This window comes from Chiloscyllium punctatum, chromosome 45, assembly GCF_047496795.1.
Source record: "Chiloscyllium punctatum isolate Juve2018m chromosome 45, sChiPun1.3, whole genome shotgun sequence".
Taxonomy (NCBI): domain Eukaryota; kingdom Metazoa; phylum Chordata; class Chondrichthyes; order Orectolobiformes; family Hemiscylliidae; genus Chiloscyllium; species Chiloscyllium punctatum.
Genome location: NC_092783.1, coordinates 46680523 through 46701925, shown reverse-complemented (window position 1 = coordinate 46701925; position 21403 = coordinate 46680523). Strand labels below are relative to the sequence as shown.

General features: G+C 41.5%; 1 protein-coding gene across 2 annotated transcripts in view; it reads left to right on the top strand.

Moving 5' to 3' along the window:
- The window catches only part of LOC140467360 (MAP kinase-activated protein kinase 2), a 232221-nt gene that overhangs the window by 189402 nt on the left and 21416 nt on the right, over nucleotides 1–21403 (top strand). For both annotated transcript variants that reach the window (XM_072563667.1, XM_072563668.1), the window contains exons 3-6: nucleotides 10863–10927; nucleotides 11604–11683; nucleotides 13853–13979; nucleotides 21269–21344. In XM_072563667.1, coding sequence (XP_072419768.1) covers nucleotides 10863–10927; nucleotides 11604–11683; nucleotides 13853–13979; nucleotides 21269–21344 — 348 coding nt within the window. The remainder of the gene's footprint in view (nucleotides 1–10862; nucleotides 10928–11603; nucleotides 11684–13852; nucleotides 13980–21268; nucleotides 21345–21403) is intronic.

Genomic DNA, 21403 nt, shown 5'->3' with positions numbered 1-21403 from the left:
TGGAACAGTCCATCTTCCGCAGCTACACTGGCACCACCCCCCACCTTTTCCTCTGCTACATCGATGACTGTATCGGCGCTACCTCGTGCTCCCACGAGGAGGTTGAACAGTTCATCCACTTTACTAACACCTTCCACCCCGACCTCAAATTTACCTGGACCGTCTCAGACTCCTCCGTTCCCTTCCTAGACCTCTCCATTTCTATCTCTGGCGACCGACTCAAAACGGACATTTACTCTCAACCGACTGACTCCCACAGATACCTAGATTACATCCCCTCCCACCCTGCCCCTGTAAAAACGCCATCCCATATTCCCAATTCCTTCACCTCTGCCGCATCTGCTCCCAGGATGACCAATTCTAATACCGAACAACCCAGATGGCCTCCTTCTTCAAAGACCGCAATTTCCTCTCAGACATGATCGATGATGCTCTCCACTGCTTCTCCTCCACTTCCCACTCCTTCACCTTTGAGCCCCGCCCCTCCAACCACCACCAGGACAGAACCCCACTGGTCCTTACCTACCACCCCACCAACCTCCAGATACATTGTATCATCCTTCGTCGTTTCTGCCACCTCCAAACAGACCCCACCACCAGGGATATATTTCCCTCCCCTCCCCTATCAGCGTTCCAGAAAGACCACTCCCTCCGCGACTCCCTCATCAGGTCCACACCTCCCACCAACCCAACCTCCACTCCCTGCACCTTCCCCTGCAACCGCAAGAAATGAAAAACTTGCGCCCACACCTTCCTCCTCACTTCCCTCCAAGGCCCCAAGGGATCCATCCATATCCATCACAAATTCACCTGCACCTCCACACACATCATTTACTGCATCTGCTGTACCCGATGTGGCCTCCTCTATACTGGGGAGACAGGCCGCCTACTTGCGGAACGTTTCAGAGAACACCTCTGGGACACCCACACCAACCAACCCAACCGCCCCGTGGTGGAACACTTTAACTTGGCCTCCTCCATTGCCAGACCCTGGCCACACGACGCCTGGAGGAAGAGCGCCTCATCTTCCGCCTAGGAACCCTCCAACCACAAGGGATAAATGCAGATTTCGCCAGCTTCCTCATTTCCCCTCCCCCTACCTTATCTCAGTCCCAACCCTCGGACTCAGCACTGCCTTCTTGACCTGCAATCTTCTTCCCGACCTCTCCGCCCCCTCCCCTTCTCCGGCCTTTCACCCTCACCTTACCCTCCTTCCACCTATCGCATTCCCAATGCCCCTCCCCCAAGTCCCTCCTCCCTACCTTTTGTCTTAGCCTGCTTGGCACACCTTCCTCATTCCTGAAGAAGGGCTTATGCCTGAAACGTCGATTCTCCTGCTCCTTGGATGCTGCCTGACTTCTGTGCTTTTCCAGCAACACATTTTTCATCTCTGATCTCCAGCATCTGCAGTCCTCACTTTCTCACAGTTCCATTTGCAGTCTCAATCACCTGTCCTGGTATAAAATATTACTGAGAAGTAACACAGTACCTCAAAGATGTAACATATTTTAATTGAAGAAACATTTTCAATATCAGAATATACTCAAATATTATATCGATCAATTTTGAAGCCATAGTGTCATGCTGGCACAGTCTCCTGTACTATACCAATAGGAAATAGGAATCCACGTTGGAGTCCTTGAGCTTCCTCAGATCTAAAATACTGTTTTGGATTTATGGTGAGAGATGTTCTGTGGGTTTGATAATGTTCCACAACGATAACCTGCAATCTTTAGCATGTTTAACAAATTAAGATGTCCCTAGGTGCTTCACAGGAAAACTCTAAAATAAAATTTGACTCTCAGCCTTATAAGGTAATATTAGAGTCATAGAGCATGAAAACAGACCCTTCGTCAAACCTGTCCATGCCGACCATATATCCCAACCCAATCTAGTCCCACTTAGCAGCACCCGGCCCATATCCCTCCAAATCCTTCCTATTCATATACCCATCCAAGTGCCTCTTAAATGTTGCAATCGTACCAGCCTCCACCACTTCCCTGGCAGCTCATTCCATACACGTACCACCCTCTGCGTGAAAAAATTGCCCCTTAGGTCTTTCTTATATCTTTCCCCTCTCACCCTAAACCTATGCCCTCTAGTTCTGGACTCCCCCAACCCAGGGAAAAGACTTTCTCTATTTATCCTATCCATGCCCCTCATAATTTTATAAACCTCTATAAGGTCACCCCTCAGCCTCCGACACTCCAGGGAAAACAGCCCCAGCCTGTTCAGCCTCTCCCTATAGCTCAAATCCTCCAACCCTGGCAACATCCTTGTAAATCTTTTCTGAATCCTTTCAAGTTTCACAACATCTTTCTGATAGGAAAGAGACCAGACCAGAATTGCATGCAATATTCCAACAGTGGCCTAACCAATGTCCTGTACAGCCGCAACATGACCTCCCAACTCCTGTACTCAATACTCTGACCGATAAAGGAAAGCATACCAAACACCTTCTTCACTATCCTATCTAACTGCGACTCCACTTTCAAGGAGCTATGAACCTGCACTCCAAAGTCTCTTTGTTCAGCAATACTCTCTAGGACCTCAGGGTAGACAGGCTGAAGACTTAGACAAAGAGGTAGTTTTAAGGAGTGCTTTAATGGAGGAAAGAGGAGGTCGAGATGTTTGGAATTCCAGAATTTGGGGCTGAGGCACTGAAAGAATAGCTATAGGAGGATAGCGAATTGAAAGAGGCCGGGGTGGGCAAGAGCTTAGATCTCAAAACTTAGTAGAATTCAAGCCAGTTGCAGAGATTGGGGAAACAGGGTCATGATGGAATTTGAAAACCAGGATGAGAATGGTAAAATCTGGAAGATGTTGAAGAAGAAGAAGTAAGTATTCAATCACTCTGTCTCACCTAACACAAGGCCAACTTTAGCTCTTCAGTAGAAAATGGCAGAGGGGCAATTGTGATGTTGCACTTGTAAGGATGCGGGCTTGCCTGGTATACAAATGTGGTTTACATCGTGATCATTTCTTTCAAATGATCATAAGAGTTCCACTGATATAAAGTTTGAACAGTCGCATTAGGCGATTACAAAAAGAGCACTTGATCAGCTGCTTTGTCTTTAGTCAGACCTTTCCATCTAAATATCCATCTGTTCCCATGACTGTCTTTTTAACTTATATTATTCAATATTCTTTGACTCTTCACCCTGGCCTTTTCATCTCTTGAATAGACCTGTCATATGGCTCACTGTCTCATAGTTAAGCTTTTCTCAATGTTTTATGCCAATTCTCCTATGATCCCCATTCATCAGTCTTCCCTGTAGTGCTGTAGATAGAAGCCTGACCTCCTGGTAGCTGCTGGTAATCTGTGCTCCCAAGATGAGGAAAGCAAAGGAGGTGAAATTGAAAAGAGAAGAGGAATAAAAGTCGGAGCAGCATCTAGAACCAGAAATCTCAGTACTTATCACACTTGAGATTTTAAAAACTTTTTTATACTAAGAAAAGGTGCTGTAAAGTGATAGTATAGGGGTATCACTGATCTGTGTTGTATTCTAAAAGCCGATTGGTGAAGAACTGTACTGGGGCCAGTCTGGAGCGGATATAACACTATACACAAGGTTATTAACATTTGTTTACAGAGTTGCACATAAAGCATTCACCTCCTAACCCAGAAGGAAAAGCCAGTAAAACTGGTGAATAGGGAGATCCAAGATGGCGATGACCCAGTAGGTCTGAGTCTGCAGCGCTTTGCCTAAGACTCGGGCAAAATGGGGCGGCCACCTTCACCACGCCTTTTAAATCATTCAGGATAGCTTTTGCTCAGCATACTTAGTTACATCAACCTGTGCGTGGATCCCCGGTACGCAAACACTAAGTGTCACTACGTACTGAGGTTCTACCTGTCCCCGGTGTTGCGAAGGATGGGCCTGGCCTCGCTGCCGCGGAACGCTCCGAGTAGTTGGACCGTTCCGTATCACCTGTCCTTCTTGGAGAAATTTATGAGGAAAAACACCTTTAATCACAAGTCCATCAGGAAGTGGTCAGCACGTAGTGTCCTTGAGACCCTTCAGGAAAAGGAGAGGGCGGATCCTGTCGAGTGGTTCCCTGAGCAGACTGTCAAAGCCATTTGGCAGAATGCCTCATCGCCAGAACTTTCCAACAAGCACCAAGACGTGGCTTGGCTGGTGGTGAGAAGGGCTCTGCCTGTGAGATCCCTCATGCACACCCGGACTCTCTGCCGCACCGCACACTGCCCTCGAAGTGGCTGCGGTGGGGACGAGACTGTCACACACCTCCTTCTGGAATGTGCCTATGCAGAGGAAGTCTGGAGAGGAATGCAGTGGTGCTTGTCGAGGTTCGTCCTGAGCAGCGCTGTGACACAGGACTCCGTGCTGTACGGCCTGTTCCCCGGGACTCACACCGAGACGAACATTAACTGCGCCTGGAGGATCATCAACTCGGTGAAGGACGCTCTCTGGGCGGTCCGAAACCTGTTGATCTTCCCGCTGAAGGAGTTGACCCCGACTGAGTGTTGCAGACTGGCACATTCCAAGGTCCAAGACTACGTGTTGAGGGACGCGCTGAAGCTTGGGGCAGCTGCCGCCAAGGCGCGGTGGGGAAAGACCACTGTGTAAGATCGGCCTGCCTAAAGAAGAACAGGGGGGCCCATGCGGACGTTTTTTGGGCTCTGCTGATGCCTTAGCCAAATATATGTGCATAGGAATGAGAAATGCACAGACCTGTATGTAGCAATGATAAATTCTCATCTGTGTATGTAAATGTTGACATATGTATGGCATGACCAAATGTACAGACCATCAAATCATTTTATGAATAAAGTATATTTTTGAAATAAAAGAAACTTAGTTATTTCACATCAAGCTTTCACAGTTTGGTGTTTTTTCAAAAATGACTAAGGGCAAAAACTCCCGCAGCTTACAACAGGCAGGGACTCCTCCCCCACCCCCTCCCGCAGTAGCAGGGATGTCCACGGCCGCCTCGTGGGGCTTACCTGTGGAGACAAGCCTGATCCCTGAGATCGTCAAACTCCAGGAGAAGATTGACATGTCCATCGAGGAGGCCTGGTCCAGATGGGAGTCTAGAACGGGTTTTTCTTTTTACTTCATCTTATTTAGTTGCCTATTACTTGCTGGGATTATAATTTTGTAACTTCTGCAGCATAACTGAGAGATCAAAAAACTTGAGCAGCGCATCGGAAGGGCGGAGCAACGGGCCGCGACCTCGGAGACTGCTGCTGAGTCATCCATGGGTCAGGTCCGGCCTCAGGAGCGCTGAGTCCGGACCCTGGAGAAGCACTTGGACAACCTGTCGGAAAAATATTCAGTTGCTGGGCCTTCCCAAATGAGAAGAGGAAGGCCAGCTTGTGGATTTCTTGGAGCAATGGCCCCCTACAATTATTGAAGTTGGGAGTTGGAGCTGGGCCAGGTGCAGGTGGAGTGGGACTCACCGGGTTGCTGTACACAGGCCCGGGTCGGACCAGCGCCCCTGCCCAGTTCTAGTCCGACTTCAATGTTATAAAGAAAAACAAATGCTCCTAGAGGCCTCCAGAGTCCTGGGGAAGGATCCCCAGGCCATGATGTGCAAGGGCTTTAGGATAACGCTTTTTCAGGACTTCTCTCCAGTCGTGGTCCGCAAGAGGAGGGCATTCGATGAGGCGAAAAAACGTAAAAGAGACTTAAATATTCAATACTCCATGTGTTATCCGGCAACGCTACACTTCAGCCATGGAGGATCCATATATAACTTTGGATCACCGGAGAAAGTAAAAGAATTCTTGGACTCTCTCAAATAGACTGCAGTACTTGAACTGTATGGATAATGACTTTATTTTGCTGCCACCCCCCCCTTTTGTTTATCCTTCTTTCTTTCTCCATCTCTCTTTCTCTGGTGGTGTTAGGGGTGGGGTGGTGGCTTGTTCTTGACTCTTTACTTGGTCTCCTTTTTATAGCTTGTGTGGCTTATCCGATTTGTGGGGTAGAACGGGGTTTTTTTCTAGAACGGGGTTTTCTTTTTTCTTCATCTTACTTAGTTGTCTAATACTTGCTGGGATTGTAATTTTGTAACTTTATATATTTCTATTTTATATTGTTTTTATTAAACGTACCCAGGTATTGGTGTGGTGAGGGTGGGGGGTCATCACTTTTAACTTCTGTTTTATAAGACACTTGAATTTATTTACTGTATTCTGTAGTGCCTGGGCTGAGGGCAGAACCCTAGCTAGGAGAAGTTATGGTGGGGCTATTGATAGGTAGTTATGCCCCCTGGGAGCAAGAGGGAAAGTCTCCTTTCAAATATGTTTTGCGTTATTTTTACTTAGGAGTAGTTCTTAATTCTGTTGATTTAAATGTTCTAAAGAGTTTTTCTATTTGTGAGTTTTCTATGGTCTTTATTCATTGTCTTTTGGATGGGGTTCTTCCTCCTGGAAGGGGGGGGGGAGGTTCTTGGGCTGGCCCAGACGATCATGGCCTGCCATTCGTTTCGGTGGTACACCTGGAATGTCAAGGGGTGCAATTCGCCAATCAAAAGGAAAAAGATATTATCAAGTCTTAAAAAAGAAAGAGTTGATGTCGCTCTCTTACAGGAGACACATCTACTTGATAAAGAACATTTAAAGCTACAACAGGGTGGGTTTGGTCAGGCTTTCTTTTCATCTTTCAGCTCAAAAAGTAGGGGAATAACCATTCTTATTCAGAAGAATCTTCCTTTCCAAATGTTAAGCCAGATAAAAGATGAGTCTGGACAGTATATGTTGATCAAAGCCCTAGGACATGGAGAGGAATATGGAATTTTGAATCTTTATTGTCCCCTGGCACACCCCTTTAAATTTGTAACAGAAGCGTTCTCTAAGTTAATGGCTTTCGGGGTCTGCCATACAATTATAGGGGGAGATTTTAACTGCATTATTGACCCAGAGATGGATAGGTTACCTAGGAACACTACGGATATATCTCTGAGATCTAGACAGCTGGTGGATCTGAATAAGGAGCTAGGACTAGTAGATGTGTCTTCATCCACAGGGTAGAGACTTTACTTTCTACTCTAACCCACACAAGTGCCATACCAGAATTGATTTTTTTTTTGCCCCCTCGACCCTTTTGAATTCGATACTGTCTTGTAAAATAGGTAATATAACTATTTCTGATCGTGCAGCAGTATATATGGAAGTCAAGACGAGGGATAATGGGATAGGGCCCCGATATTGGCATATGGATCTTTTCATATTGAAGGATTGCAAATTTATAAAGTATTTTTTCTCAGGAATTTAAAACCTTCTGGGAAATTAACTCAGGTACGGCCAGTAACCCTTCGATGATGTGGGAAACCACTAAGGTATATACTCGAGGCTTGGTCTTCTCAAATTCTGCGACCCGGAAAAGACCAAAGGGAGAGCAACAGAACCTGCTCGAGGCTCGCTTGAAGGCAGCAGAGACAGCGTATGTTGATAGGCCCTCCATTACTAAACTACAGCGGATCACAGCCCTTAGGGCAGCCTTGAATACCGCACTTACCCAAATAGCAAAGAGGGAAATATTATTCGCAAAGCAGAGATTATTTGAATATGGCGACAAGCCTGGCAGATATTTAGCATACCTTGCCAGAAAGAAAAAGGCTCCTCGTCTTCTATATCCCATGAGAATGCTCCCGTTGATGTTGTCGAGACAGGCGTTACATAAGCTTTACGATTGGCTCGGCTCCTTTATTTGGAATCATAGATGGGCCCTCTATCAAATTAGAAAAGCTGCAGCTCCCACAAGCAAGGGGACTGGACTTTCTAGATTACAGGAGGTACCAATTGAGCTCCTTATTATCTTATGTAGCTGACTGGGTCTCTTGTGACCCACAAACAATCTCGTTACATATTGAGACCTCCCAAGCAAAACGTCCCCTCATCAATCTATTATTTATGGATAAGATGAGAGTTATTATGGACTATTGTAAAAACCCTATTGTACTAAATACAATTAAAGCCTGGAGGACAATGCAACAAGATGAGGGTAACCTGCAAAAAACCTCTCCTTATACATCTACAGAGGGAGCATCGGGATTCCAACCAGGGCTGACAGATGCTACATTTAAAACTTGGAAGTCCAGAGGTATCTCCTGTTTAGGAGACCTGTTCGATGGGGAGGTTATGATGTCCTTTGAGCAGCTGCACCAGAAGTTTGGACTGCCTAACAAGGACCTTTTTCAAATACAAGACTTTATACAAAAGAAGACCACGCTGATAGTCAATCGTAAAATATTGGATAGGGAAAGGAGAGTGCTATGGCCGATGGGGCCGCCCTCAGTCAGTACTCTTTATCATTCACTATACAATAATGTCTCGAAGAACATGGAACGATTAAATAAAATCTGGCATCAAGAATTAGGGTTGGAAATCTCTTTAGAAATGTGGGAGGACATCTGGGAAAATGCCAGAAAGATCTCTATCTTAACAGAACTCAGACTATTCAATTAAAGATACTTCACAGGGCTCATATGGCACCTGAACGACTCACAAAATTCAAGGCAGGAGCATCCCCAGTGTGTCCTAGATGTAAAATAGAAGTTGACATTCTCACGCATTGTCTATGGACATGCCATAAGACCTGTAGGTATTGGATAAAGTAGCGAATGCCTTGACAGAGATCTTGGGTATGGAGATTAGATTGGACCCAATATTCAGTGTCCCTACTTTTGGGCTCTTCAGATTTTCTGTCCCTGGATGTATACGGGAGGAAGTTATTTACTATCCTCTCCTTTTGTGCAAGGAAAAATATTTTAGAGAATTGGGTAGCTGAAGGTCCCCCAGGACTTTCAAACTGGCACAGGATAGTCATGGAATATATCCCCCTTGACTCCCTCACAAATATGGTGCACCAAAAAACAGAATTGTTTCATAAAACATGACAGCCCTTTTTGAACTATATCGACACACATATTTTGGCCATATTAATAGTCCAGGGCTTTTGTTTAGCCGTGGTAATGGTTCTGGCTGGTTCGGGGGCTCCCGGAAGGAGGAATCCCGTATAAATACAGGTTCTATTATGACTTGATGGAAATCTATTTTGAGCATGTATCTAGTTATTTAATTACTTTGTTGTTTACTGTTAGTAATGATATCCTATTTTATGTTTTGGTTGTTTGTAGAATAGATTAGTAGTTGGGCTTTTTCTTTTTTTCTTTTTATTTTTTATTTGATTTTATATTGGTTCTGTTATCATATTGTAAAGTGGAATACACTTGTTTGTATTATTTTTATAATTTTGTAAAAAAATCTTTAAAATTTTCTTTTTTCAATACATATACCTATAAAACATTGTGAATAAGATATACATAAGGTTTAACGTGTCTTGTATACTCCAAAATGGAGGTCCAGTACATTTGGGACTTCAGTTTCCAAGGAGTACATTTTAAAAATTGTTTCTTTCCTCTGGGAATCTAAACATAGTCTGCATCTATTTATACAGATTGATGCAATGGGTAGCATCCCCGCTTCTCAGTAAGAACGTTTAGGTTTGAGTGCCATCCAAGAGGTACCATTCATAACACAGCCAACCAGTTTGATTATCATTCTGCAATGGAAAGTGGCAAGGTTGGGAGAGATTTCTGGTCTGTCATGTGGTGGTAATTTTTATTATTTTTAATGAAAAAAAAAATCAGTAGCTCCAAACTGCAACCCACATGTTCCTGTAGCACTCAGACTCACTGAGAACTGTCACACGCCAGCTCCATTTATAAGGACTCAAGTGATTCCACTGTTAATGTGCATCGCCTTCATTGATTACATATAATTAACATACACTTTACAAGCTACACAGGAAAGAAAGATCCTTTTACCTTGCCTTGCATTTTGTACAATACTAAAACTTAGTTTAACAGGCATATGTAGTCATATTGGAACTCATAATTTTAATTCTAGTCTTTGAGTTAATGAGTCAGAATCAAGAGCCACTGTAATCATGTTCAACATCCCTGGGCTTGAGAGAGTTATAACAGGATTGGCTAGTTACTGATTTCTAAAGTTGGTTCCCTACAGGAAAATAATCATTGAGGGATATCAAGAGCAGGGTAGATTGATGTTGACTGTTGTGTCTGGACAATAGAATAACCTACTAATTGTTAATGCTTAAGTTCTGAAAAAGTTGATAATATCAAGCTGTGGATTTTTCCAGACACTTTAGAGTCTTCAAATCTTGCCAGCGTCCTATTGAAATCTCAATATACACTGCTTATTGTACAGATATACTTATCAAATTCCTTTGCTAATTAACTTTTAAAAAAGTCTGTATAGGTTAATACATTTATTAGTGGAAAGATTCAATTTGATTTATTGTCACGTGTACCAAAATACAGTGAAAAATGTTTGTTTACATAATATCCAGGCAAATCATACCTTACATAATTACAACGGGGTAATAGAACAGAATGCAGAATATAATGTCACAGCTACAGAGAAGGTGCAGAGAAAGATCAATTTTCAAAAGAGAGGTCCATTCAGAAGTCTGATAGCATGGAGAAGAAGCTATTCTGGAATCTGGTACATGTCTTCAAACTTTTATATCTTTTACCCGATGGAAGAGGGTGGATGAGAATATTGATAGGGTCGGAGGGATCTTTAATTATGTTGGCTGCTTACTGAGGCAATGGGAAGTATCGAGGGAGTCAACGGAAGCTTGTGTGATGGACAGATCTGCATTCACAGCTCTCTAATTTCTTGCATTCTTGGGCAGAGCAGTTGCCATACCAAGATGTGATGCAACAGATAGGATGCTTTCTATGGTGCATCTATACTGCAAGGAAATGTGCCAACATAATCACTACTAGCATTGCCCTAGCTCTATTTTGACAGATGGATTAAATTTCCATAGTCATTGTTGATCTTGCAAAATGCTTCTTCTTTGCAGTATGGAAGGAGGGGAGCTGTTCAGCAGAATCCAGGACAGAGGGGATCAAGCATTCACAGAGAGAGGTAAGTGCAAATTCTCTATCCAATTTTGTAACAGGATCAGTAAGTGTATCTTGCTGGATCATTCCTGATGGCAGTGCTATTTAATATCATAGTCGTATATGGGATAGAGAGGAGTTAATCAGCTCATAGAATTCTTGCTGACTCTCCAGTAGGGTACAATCAGTCTCAACCTTTGTAATGAGGCAGAGCTGACCCTGGACTCTTGTCATTCTTTACTTTTGCAACTGGTGATATTTGTTGCTTTTATTTTGCCTTCTATAGCCAGTGACTTCCGTGTGCTCAGTTTTTTCCTTTACTCAGATTCAAACTAGAAGAATTGTAATGTTTCTGCACACTGCAAAAAAATTGATACATGGGATGTGATTAGCAAGGCCAATATTGATTTCTCATCTCTAGTTGCCCTTAAGAAGTGGTAGTGAGCTCCCTTCTTGAATCATTGAGGACCAGGATAAAGGTGCACCACAGTATTGTTAGGTTGGGAGCTCCAGGACTTTTGGCCAAGTGACATTGAAGGAATGGCAATGTATTTCCAGGTCAGAATGGTGTGTCCAAAATGACAAATGTGCACCTACTCCTTGCAGGTTCCCAAAGTCCCGCTCTCTTTCCTATCCTGTTAGTAAACAATTATGGCCAGATTTATAAAAAGTAGAAACACAATATATTACATCTTCTACAGAGGCTTCCGAAATCATGAAAAGTATTGGAGAAGCAGTACAGCACCTACATTCAGTGAACATTGCACATCGAGATGTGAAGGTAAGCTGCAGCTTATATTCCATTAAATTCAAGTGTGCGGGTGAAGAGTAGTCTGAGCAACCACTTGAATATGGTGAACCATTTATCTCTCAGCCAGCAAACCACAAACTTGACCATTTCCTATTGTATTTGCAGAATCAGAAACACATATCACCTGTATGTGGATATTGACTGCTTGCATATTTGTAAAAAAATCTGCTTTTTGTCATCTTATAGATGTATAACGAATCTAGACTCATTATAGCAAGTGTTTTGTTTAATTGCATTCTCCATTAAATACAGAAAAAAAGTTTGTTTCAAACGCTGTCAGTTGTAAGTTTATGCTTTTCTGTTCTTTGCACAGTTGCAAGTTTAGTGTTCTGAACGGATATAAATTCAATGGCGTTGCCAGTCAACTGGTGTTCCCCTTAGAAAGAAAATTGGGTTGTTTCATGCTTTCACTGTCTAACTAATTTTAAACTGTTGAATAATATTGAAAACCTATTGGGATGAAGAAATCTTGTTCTTTTAGTTTCTGTGTCCAATTTCAAGTACTGTACAAATTGTCCTTATTTCTGAGTAAATTTGCAGGAAGTCAAGAATTGTGAAACGCTAAATTTCTATTAGTATCCACTTTCAGTATGAGTAATTCTTCAATATCAATATTTGCCTGCAATCCTCATGGTAATAAAAGCACTTATTAATATTAACTTAATTTAGGAAGTTCATATGTGAATGTACTCCATTGTTGGAAATAGACTGCCTACTTGATGCAGTTGCTGTAATTCAGTGAGCAGAGGAGCTCCCCAATAAATTGGATCTGTCAGGAAATGGAATATGCTCCTTTGGGGATAGCATATCCATTGGCATCCCTCCAGTTTTGTTTTTTTACATTTGAGGTGTTAGTATTATTATTGACTTGTTGTTGCGTAGTTCCTCTGGTTTAGCAGCTATCAGTTTTAATTTGACATTAAGGCATCCATTCCCTATCAAATAACTGAGGAGGGATAAACTGTGAATATTTTGAATGGGATTAAAAGAGTGATAGCAGTCCCAGTAGTCAAGCAGTCTTTCATACTCCCTGACGGTGTTAATGTTTGATTATATAAAGTTGCAGGGAGGAAGGCATTCATTTTGCAGTAGGCTGATACGGTGGCTGGCTGGTTTAATAAGAGAACCATCTTACAAAGAGCTCCAGGATGGATGTAGGGCTAAATGAAGCTTTTTGTACTGGTCACTTGGAGTTTCAAATTCAGGTCTTTTTAGTTGACATGATTGAAACAAAATTCTTTTTGAGGAAAAGCCCCAGATAGTGGAGTCAGTAAGACATTGTATTCACCTCTTAAGATCTTGATTTTTTTTTACTCCAATGATTTCAGTCTGATATGCGATCCGGTCCCATTGGGCATAGTATATGTATATGAAACAAGACTGATATGAACTCCGATGAGCCAAGAGATGATGGGCATGGGAACTGAAACCGTATTATTGTCGGCCAGTTTTCTGGGGTAGAGTAGATGGTGATTTTCTATGTCCCTGGTTGTGCTGTACTTTGTCTTAGGAGAGTTTGATATTGACACTGGATACTCAAAGTAGGAAGAACGAGCCCATTTTCTTAAACAAGCATCTCTGTTGGAGTAACTTTTTTTTTAAAAAGTTATTTTTCTTTATTAAGCTTCCGATTTCTTCAGTTGGGCTGCACACAATTAGGGCATTTTCTTTCTAGGCCATTAAAATCAGGTTGCTGGAAATAAAACGTACCTTCTGTGGTTATTAGCTCCTGTAGCTGCTCTGTTTCATTAAGTTCATGTTGATGCAGTTGTTTTGAATGTTTTTGAAAGTCATTGCCAAGTATCTCTGGGGGTGGGGGCATATTTTGAGAGCTTTGCTGACTTCCCTGGGCATTCACCTTGCCACAAGTGAAAGCGTTTACTTTGCTAGCATCCAAGTACTGTCATTTTCATATGACACAATATTTATCTCTTCCAAGTTTATGAATAAACACAATAGTTTATATAAATTCTTTATATATGAACTGTAACCAGCTTTATTAAATGTTCAGTTAACTGCAGTAACTCGTTGAGTGGAGTTTTTTTTTCTGAATTTAAAGATTAACGGGTTGATTTTTTTTGTTTGCAATATGCCTAATAACAATAAAAAAAATTAAGTGCTCTTGCATTTCTTCTGCAGCCAGAAAATCTGTTGTACACCACCAAAAGACCCAATGCTATTCTGAAACTAACAGATTTTGGCTTTGCCAAAGAAACCACCAGCTTCAATTCATTAGCTACCCCTTGCTACACACCGTATTATGTTGGTAAGTTACTATAATTGACAGTACGAAGCATAATCTTATGGCCATTTGCAGTGAAACTCCCTTGCAACATAACCCCTTTTTAAAATCGAGTTTCAGGAGTCTTGCTGCAGTTAGTCATTCAGTTCTCTTTCGATCGGGTGGAACACATCATAGAATCGTGATGTGGCAAATAATGTTTTTTTTTAATGAAAGTGCTAATGGTTCACACAAATAACAAGGTTAATGTATTTTTAAAAACGTGCACCAACTTATGCTTTTTAATCTTGCTAAAATCCAACAAAGAGTATTGGGCAAAAGTTTAAAATGTTAGAATGCAGAATACAACGTCTGCATATTTGGGCTCTATTTGAATTGATGATTTGACATGGTGGAGGGGTGATAAGGTTCAGAGCAGCATTCTCATTACTTGACCCGGTTTATGGGGAGGTAGTGGCCTAATGGTATTATCACTGGACTGTTAACCTAGAGATTCAGATAATGTTCTAGGGACCCAGGTTCAAATCCTGCCACAGCAGATGGTTGAATTTGAATTGAATTTTAAAAAATCTGGAATTAAGAGTGACTGTGAATCCATTATCGATTTGTCACTTATTGTTCACTTGTTCACTTATGTCCTCTAGGGAAGGAAGCTAACCTGTACTGGCCTACACGTGACTCCAGACCCACAGCAATGTGGTTGAGTCTTAACTGCCCTCTGGGCACTTAGGGATGGGCAATAAATGCTGGCCCAGCCAGTAACATCCTCATCCTGTGAATCAATTAAAAAAAAGTTGAAGCTGCTGTTTTGAACATTTTAGGGTTGACATTATTCCGAGGATACTGGCAATAAGTAAGAGCTAAACAGCAGGCCCTTTCCCTCTGTACAGCTAATCACAACATTATTAAGTGTGCTTCCTGTGTGGTCTGATGTATTACAAGTAATATACAATGGTGGGAAGTGATAAGAAGTTTAAGCAAAGAAGGCGCAGGGCTGGGAAAATGAGACCAGCCAAGTAAAGCTACCGAGGAAGGGAGTGTGAAATGAGGATTATTAAAATGCCAGGAAAATGCATGTTTTGCACATGTAGACCATTAGAAATGAAGTGGGAGAAGTGGAAGCAATGATTTTATAGGAAGATGTAAACTTCAAAGCATTAACAGAAAACTGGAAAAAGACTGGCAAATGAAGAAATTATGATGCAAGCTATCTCGGGGATGTTAGAGGAGGTAAGAATGAAAGCAAAGCAGTGATATTTCTAAGAGAGGGCATGATTTAGAATGTTAATGCAGAACAGGAAGGACAGTTAGAGGTGAAACTCAAAGATTTGTTGCATTAATAGAAGTGAATTAGAGTCGTCCAAATGTGTGAATGAAACATTCAACTAGATTAGAAAAATAAGTAGGAATAACAAAACTGTTCTGACTGGCTTTATATGTCCATTGACCAATCAGGAATGAGAGGTACTGAATTGAGAAGAGAAAAAGTTCTCCTTTAATCTGTTTGTTGTTAAACCTACAAGGATAAGGGCTGGATCTCGTGTTCGCAGTGAAATCAAGCCAATTGATGACGGCCAGAAGCTTAGTACTCACAAAATAGTAAAGCTTAAAACTCAACTGGAAACAGAAAAACATCAGTACAAAAATTAATGGATCTGGTTTGAATTTTGGCAGAATTTAGAAAGATGGGGTGAGGTAGAAAGAAATTGAGTACACTGCAGCAACACCGGGAATATAAAAGGTGGAGCAAAACTACAAACTGAATACATTCTACTTTTAATTAAGGGAGCAAACTATTGATCCTATTGATGAATTAAAAAGTTAGGAATTTAAATTAAAATTAGTGAAGGTAACTGGATAAGTAATCATAATATTTGAGAAAATAAGTTTGGTCAGAGTGTGCAGTGATGAAGGCTAAAAGATATTGAGGAGAATGTCAGCAATCATTAAAGTATTTTCTATCAGTGACAAGTGATTGCTGCAATTGAGGTGGGAGAATTCTCAAAATATAACTGTTTGGCAAAAACTAATGTAGAAGTTTGTATTATGCACTGATCTTTACTAAAGAGAAGACATCAGAGAGGAGGTGACTCCAAGTGGTTAAGAGGAAGGTAAATACTGTTATGATAGAGAAAAGGAAATTTTTAATAACAGTTAAACAGAACAATGATGAAATTCCAGGGCATGACAGGATGCAATCAAGGATCTGAGGAAATTGAGGACAGATGTTTGCAAAGGGCCTGTGACTCAAAAATTTAAAGTACCACCTGCAATACTGTCAGAATACATATGCAATAATAAAAAGGCATTTAGTTATTAAACTGCTAATTTGCACTCAATGAAAGTTTGTTCAGCTGAAACTAATACCCAGTGCTGGTAGACTTGCTGTCTGTGCATGAATTGGATCCAGTGCTCTGGGTAATTGTACCATTTTTCACTTTAAAGGGGTAATTTCTTAAGCTGTCTTGAAACTTACCTATATCACAACTCATTTTATAAAATGAAACTGAGGCTCTAATCTCCAGCTGTGCCAATACCCAATATGACTATCTCCGATTAGGGTTGGGTAGTGCAAAGACTTTGGCACATTTTACCCTTCAGCAAGAGGCTGACCGTAGACTAATGTTGGAAGTCCAAATGTTCAGATATGCATATGTAAGAATATGCGTGCTTAAAAGCGATCAGTGCTCCAGCCTTTTTGTAAAAAGATACCTTTGTAAGACACAACAGATTTTTGCAGGTTGCTCATTAGAAAGGAGCTGAGTGTTTGCTCTCCAGTCGAGAGGCAAATCTGTCCTACCACATGAGTACAAAGATAGGAAACATTAAACCTAATATAGCCTTTAAATGCATGGAAGAGCATTAAACCATAGAAAAAAGCCTGTCTTATGTATTCACCATATGAGACTCCTCCAATGCCTCGTCTCAGTCTTTCAGAGTATGTTCTATTCTCAAAGTTTAAAAGCATCCAAGCTACTTCCATATGGAGCGAGATCCACATTTGATATACTCTGAGTGAAGACCTTTCTTCTCACTTCTCAATTAGATTTATTCATATCTTACTTTATATTTCTGGCCCTAGTTTTGAATTTTCTCTCAAGTGGAAACAGTGGACCAGACTTCCTTCATCTCGTGGGGATCAATATCTGCTCTCAAAATTCAAATACATTTTTCTCTGTCTTCCTAATCAAAGTATTTTAATGGTCCTTCAGTGGTTGCAAAACATACTCGCAGATTAGGCATCTCTGTTGTGAGGGCCACAGGAAAATTGCATTTCTCATGCATCACAGTGTTCATGTGCTGGTGTGGGCATTGCAAGCCCTTAAAATCAGACCTCATTAGAGAGTTTGTGGCTCCTGGTGATAGCCTGCTAAGGAGTCTAAAACAATGCAAATGTCACTGTTAGTTACTGCACTGCAGTGTAGATGTACCTTTAATGCAGTGATTCATCAAGGTCTCTGTCCTGAAAAGATAACTTGTCCCTTACGTTAGCAGACATCGATGAATTTTGTCATTGAAGAAAATGCTATAATGCATTCGCAATTAAGGCAAACATGTTGGCAAACTCTTCTATTTTATGTTTGCTGCTTGAATATAAAAATTCAGCCAACTCTTTCTTAGAAACAAAAATGCCTGCTTATGGAAGTTGAAAACAAAATCTAAATGCCTCATTCACTGACTGGTAATCCGCTGTATTCTTACACTTTGGGGCTCTTTGCAGCTTCAAGCAGCTTTCTTGGAAGTTTTGACCATCATGAGTGTTCGGTCGACAACCAAATCTGTATTCTGTTGAATTGCTACACATTCAGAGGAAATATGGATGGGTGAGGTGGCATAGCGGATATGTCAGGAGTGAAGTTTAGCGGGCCTGTACGTGATGTTGAAAGCTGAGCTGTTGTCTTCAAGAGCTGAAGTGATTCATCTTACCTACCTACCTCTGCTTGCAGTCTTTCCATACTGCTTCATGGCTGATAAAATTGCACTATACACCTGAACCTTGTGTAAGAAATCCAAAAGATCCTAAACAGAAACAGCCATGAATTGAGGTTGTGATTCAAAAGCTGAAACCATAACCAACTCACATCTGCCTGACCCTACATGGAAGTTCAGACTATTGTCGACACATTTATTTTTTTCTATTTCATTCAGAAATTTAAAGCCCTTTGTTAGATTTCCTCTGAGCCTAGGGTCTTTAAAGTTGAAAGGCCAAACCTGTTCAGTTCTTTCCAACTGCTGAGAGTTCTCAGTTCTTCTAAAGTCTGAATTATTGTTTATGCTTTTTGCAGTGCTTTTTAAAAACAAATATTTGCTGTCCTAAGATTAGAACTCTTTGGCTAAAAGGAAGGAAAAATGAGGAAGACATATACTTACATAGTGCTTCTCGGTAGTGTACAAAAGTGACCATTCATTGCCAAATTACCTACATTGCAGCCAATCAAGCAAATGCCTACAAATGGTGGGCGGCACGGTGGCACAGTGGTTAGCACTGCTGCCTCACAGCGCCGGAGACCCGGGTTCAATTCCCGCCTCAGGCGACTGACTGTGTGGAGTTTGCACGTTCTCCCCGTGTCTGCGTTGGTTTCCTCCGGGTGCTCCGGTTTCCTCCCACAGTCCAAAGATGTGCAGGTCAGGTGAATTGGCCATACTAAATTGCCCGTAGTGTTAGGTAAGGGGTAGATATAGGGGTATGGGTGGGTTACGCTTCGGCGGGGCGGTGTGGACTTGTTGGGCCGAAGGGCCTGTTTCCACACTGTAAGTAATCTAATCTAAAAAATAGAAATGTGCTAATGTGCAGATAACAACCAGTTTTTCGTGATCTTGTTTGCAGGTTAAATATTGGCCAGGACCCTGGGATTAACTCGCTTTCTCTTGTTTAAAATGTGCCCTGGGAGTTTTCTGCCCATCTGTAAGGACAGACCACTTTCGCTCAATGTTCCCCCCAAAACAAAGAAGCAGTTTGATCGTGGTCTTATTTAAGTTTGACATTATTTTACTACTTTACCGTTCTATATCCCTTGGTCTTCTAAAGTGTTCCATAAAACCTGATGACCGATACAAAATTTGATTGACTTAATCTCTCACACTGTTTGAGACACACTCAAAGCCAAAAGAAATGTCTTGAAAAGTTCAATGTAGTAGAACAGTTGTGGCCATCAGACAATTAGTCTTTTACTGTATCCTGTTTAGGTATTAGTACCTGCCTCGGGCAACTGTCTGTGTGGAGTTTGCACATTCTCCCGGTGTCTCCGTGGTTTCCTCCGGGTGCTCCGGTTTCCTCCCACAGTCCAAAGATGTGCAGGTCAGGTGAATTGGCCATACTAAATTGCCCGTAGTGTTAGGTAAGGGGTAGATATAGGGGTATGGGTGGGTTACGCTTCGGCGGGGCGGTGTGGACTTGTTGGGCCGAAGGGCCTGTTTCCACACTGTAAGTAATCTAATCTAAAAAATAGAAATGTGCTAATGTGCAGATAACAACCAGTTTTTCGTGATCTTGTTTGCAGGTTAAATATTGGCCAGGACCCTGGGATTAACTCGCTTTCTCTTGTTTAAAATGTGCCCTGGGAGTTTTCTGCCCATCTGTAAGGACAGACCACTTTCGCTCAATGTTCCCCCCAAAACAAAGAAGCAGTTTGATCGTGGTCTTATTTAAGTTTGACATTATTTTACTACTTTACCGTTCTATATCCCTTGGTCTTCTAAAGTGTTCCATAAAACCTGATGACCGATACAAAATTTGATTGACTTAATCTCTCACACTGTTTGAGACACACTCAAAGCCAAAAGAAATGTCTTGAAAAGTTCAATGTAGTAGAACAGTTGTGGCCATCAGACAATTAGTCTTTTACTGTATCCTGTTTAGGTATTAGTACCTGCCTCGGGCAACTGTCTGTGTGGAGTTTGCACATTCTCCCGGTGTCTCCGTGAGTTTCTTCTGGTTTCCTCCCACAGTCCAAAGATGTGCAGGTCAGGTGAATTGGCCATGCTAAATTGCCTGTAGTGTCAGGTGCATTAGTCAGGGGTAAACGTAGGGAAATGGGTCTGGGTGTGTTGCTCTTCGGAGAGTCGGTGTGGACTTGTTGGGCCGAAGGGCCTGTTTCCACACTATAGGGAATCTAATCTAGTCTAAATCTAAATGAATATATTGATAATGTGTATTCTGTAGCCTCTGATATGGGATGCAATCAATAATTTCCCCTCTATTGGAGAAATAACAATAATACACACTATACTAAATGGCTTACTGTGTTGGAAATGATACCTTGTAGGGGAATAATCTCATGACAATTCCTTTGTATTTCCACATTTCACTTTGTCAGTCTTTTGTTGCAACAGCACAATTTTTTTTCCTCATATCGTGACCTATCTGCCCTATTATTTGATCCAAGGATCAAGATCATTTGGTCAATGAGAGGAGTCTCAAGTGAGTCAATAGTACAGTTGGGAAAATGATACTCTGGTAGTTTCTCTTAACTGCTTTTGTGTCACACAGCATATTTTTGGAAATTATCTTGTTATGCAATTCCTACAAAAATAATTTGTCTGGGGGAAGTCAGCTCTTTCAGTCTGTCTAGCTTCAGAGAAATGAGGGTGGGTCAGGTATGGGTTTATTTGCTTCAAACTTTTAATAGCTAATAACTAATCATCTGCCTGTCTACTCAGTTGTCTTTTGATGTTTAACTGAGGGATTTACTGGGGAAATTTGTAGTCAAGTGTTTTAGTTTTGCCTTATTGTTGATCCTTGGTGACATATTCAGTACCAACTGTCCCATTTGGAGGGAGTGGTTAATCCTTTGTTTTTCCCATTCTGCTGTGATAGTGCATCGAGTCCATTATCGACAGGGAATTCTAAGGAAATCTGGGTCTCTTTCAACTTTATGCTTTTAGAACAGCTCCTTGTAGAATTCAGTTGCTTCCCCAGTGGTTATGTATGAAATGTTCGTTCACTGTGTAACATTAATGCTACATTCAGCAAATTAAGTGTGCATTGAAGTTTATGATACTTTGGCCTGAAGCTAATGTAATAAACTAAACAGTATAATAATACCAATATTTGAGATTGAGTGGGTGGAGTGTGGAAAAGTGACCAGAATGTCATGGGAATTGGATGGGTAAAAGTGATTAAAACTATTTGCATGTGTGGGGAGTAAATGTGAACATGAACTGGATTGACCAAATGCCCTGTTTCCACATCGCAATTTGTATGTGTTATGCTTTGAAATCTTCCATAGTTTTGCATCCAATAAATTGACTATATTATTTAAAAATTTTTTTCCACTTAATTTAACTGCTGTGTGTTTTTTTTCATTTTACAGCTCCTGAGGTTCTTGGGCCTGAAAAGTATGACAAATCCTGTGATATGTGGTCCTTGGGTGTAATAATGTACATACTGTAAGTTTTACTTCTACAGTTTCTGTACATATTTTCTCTTTTTCTTCAGGTACTGCACC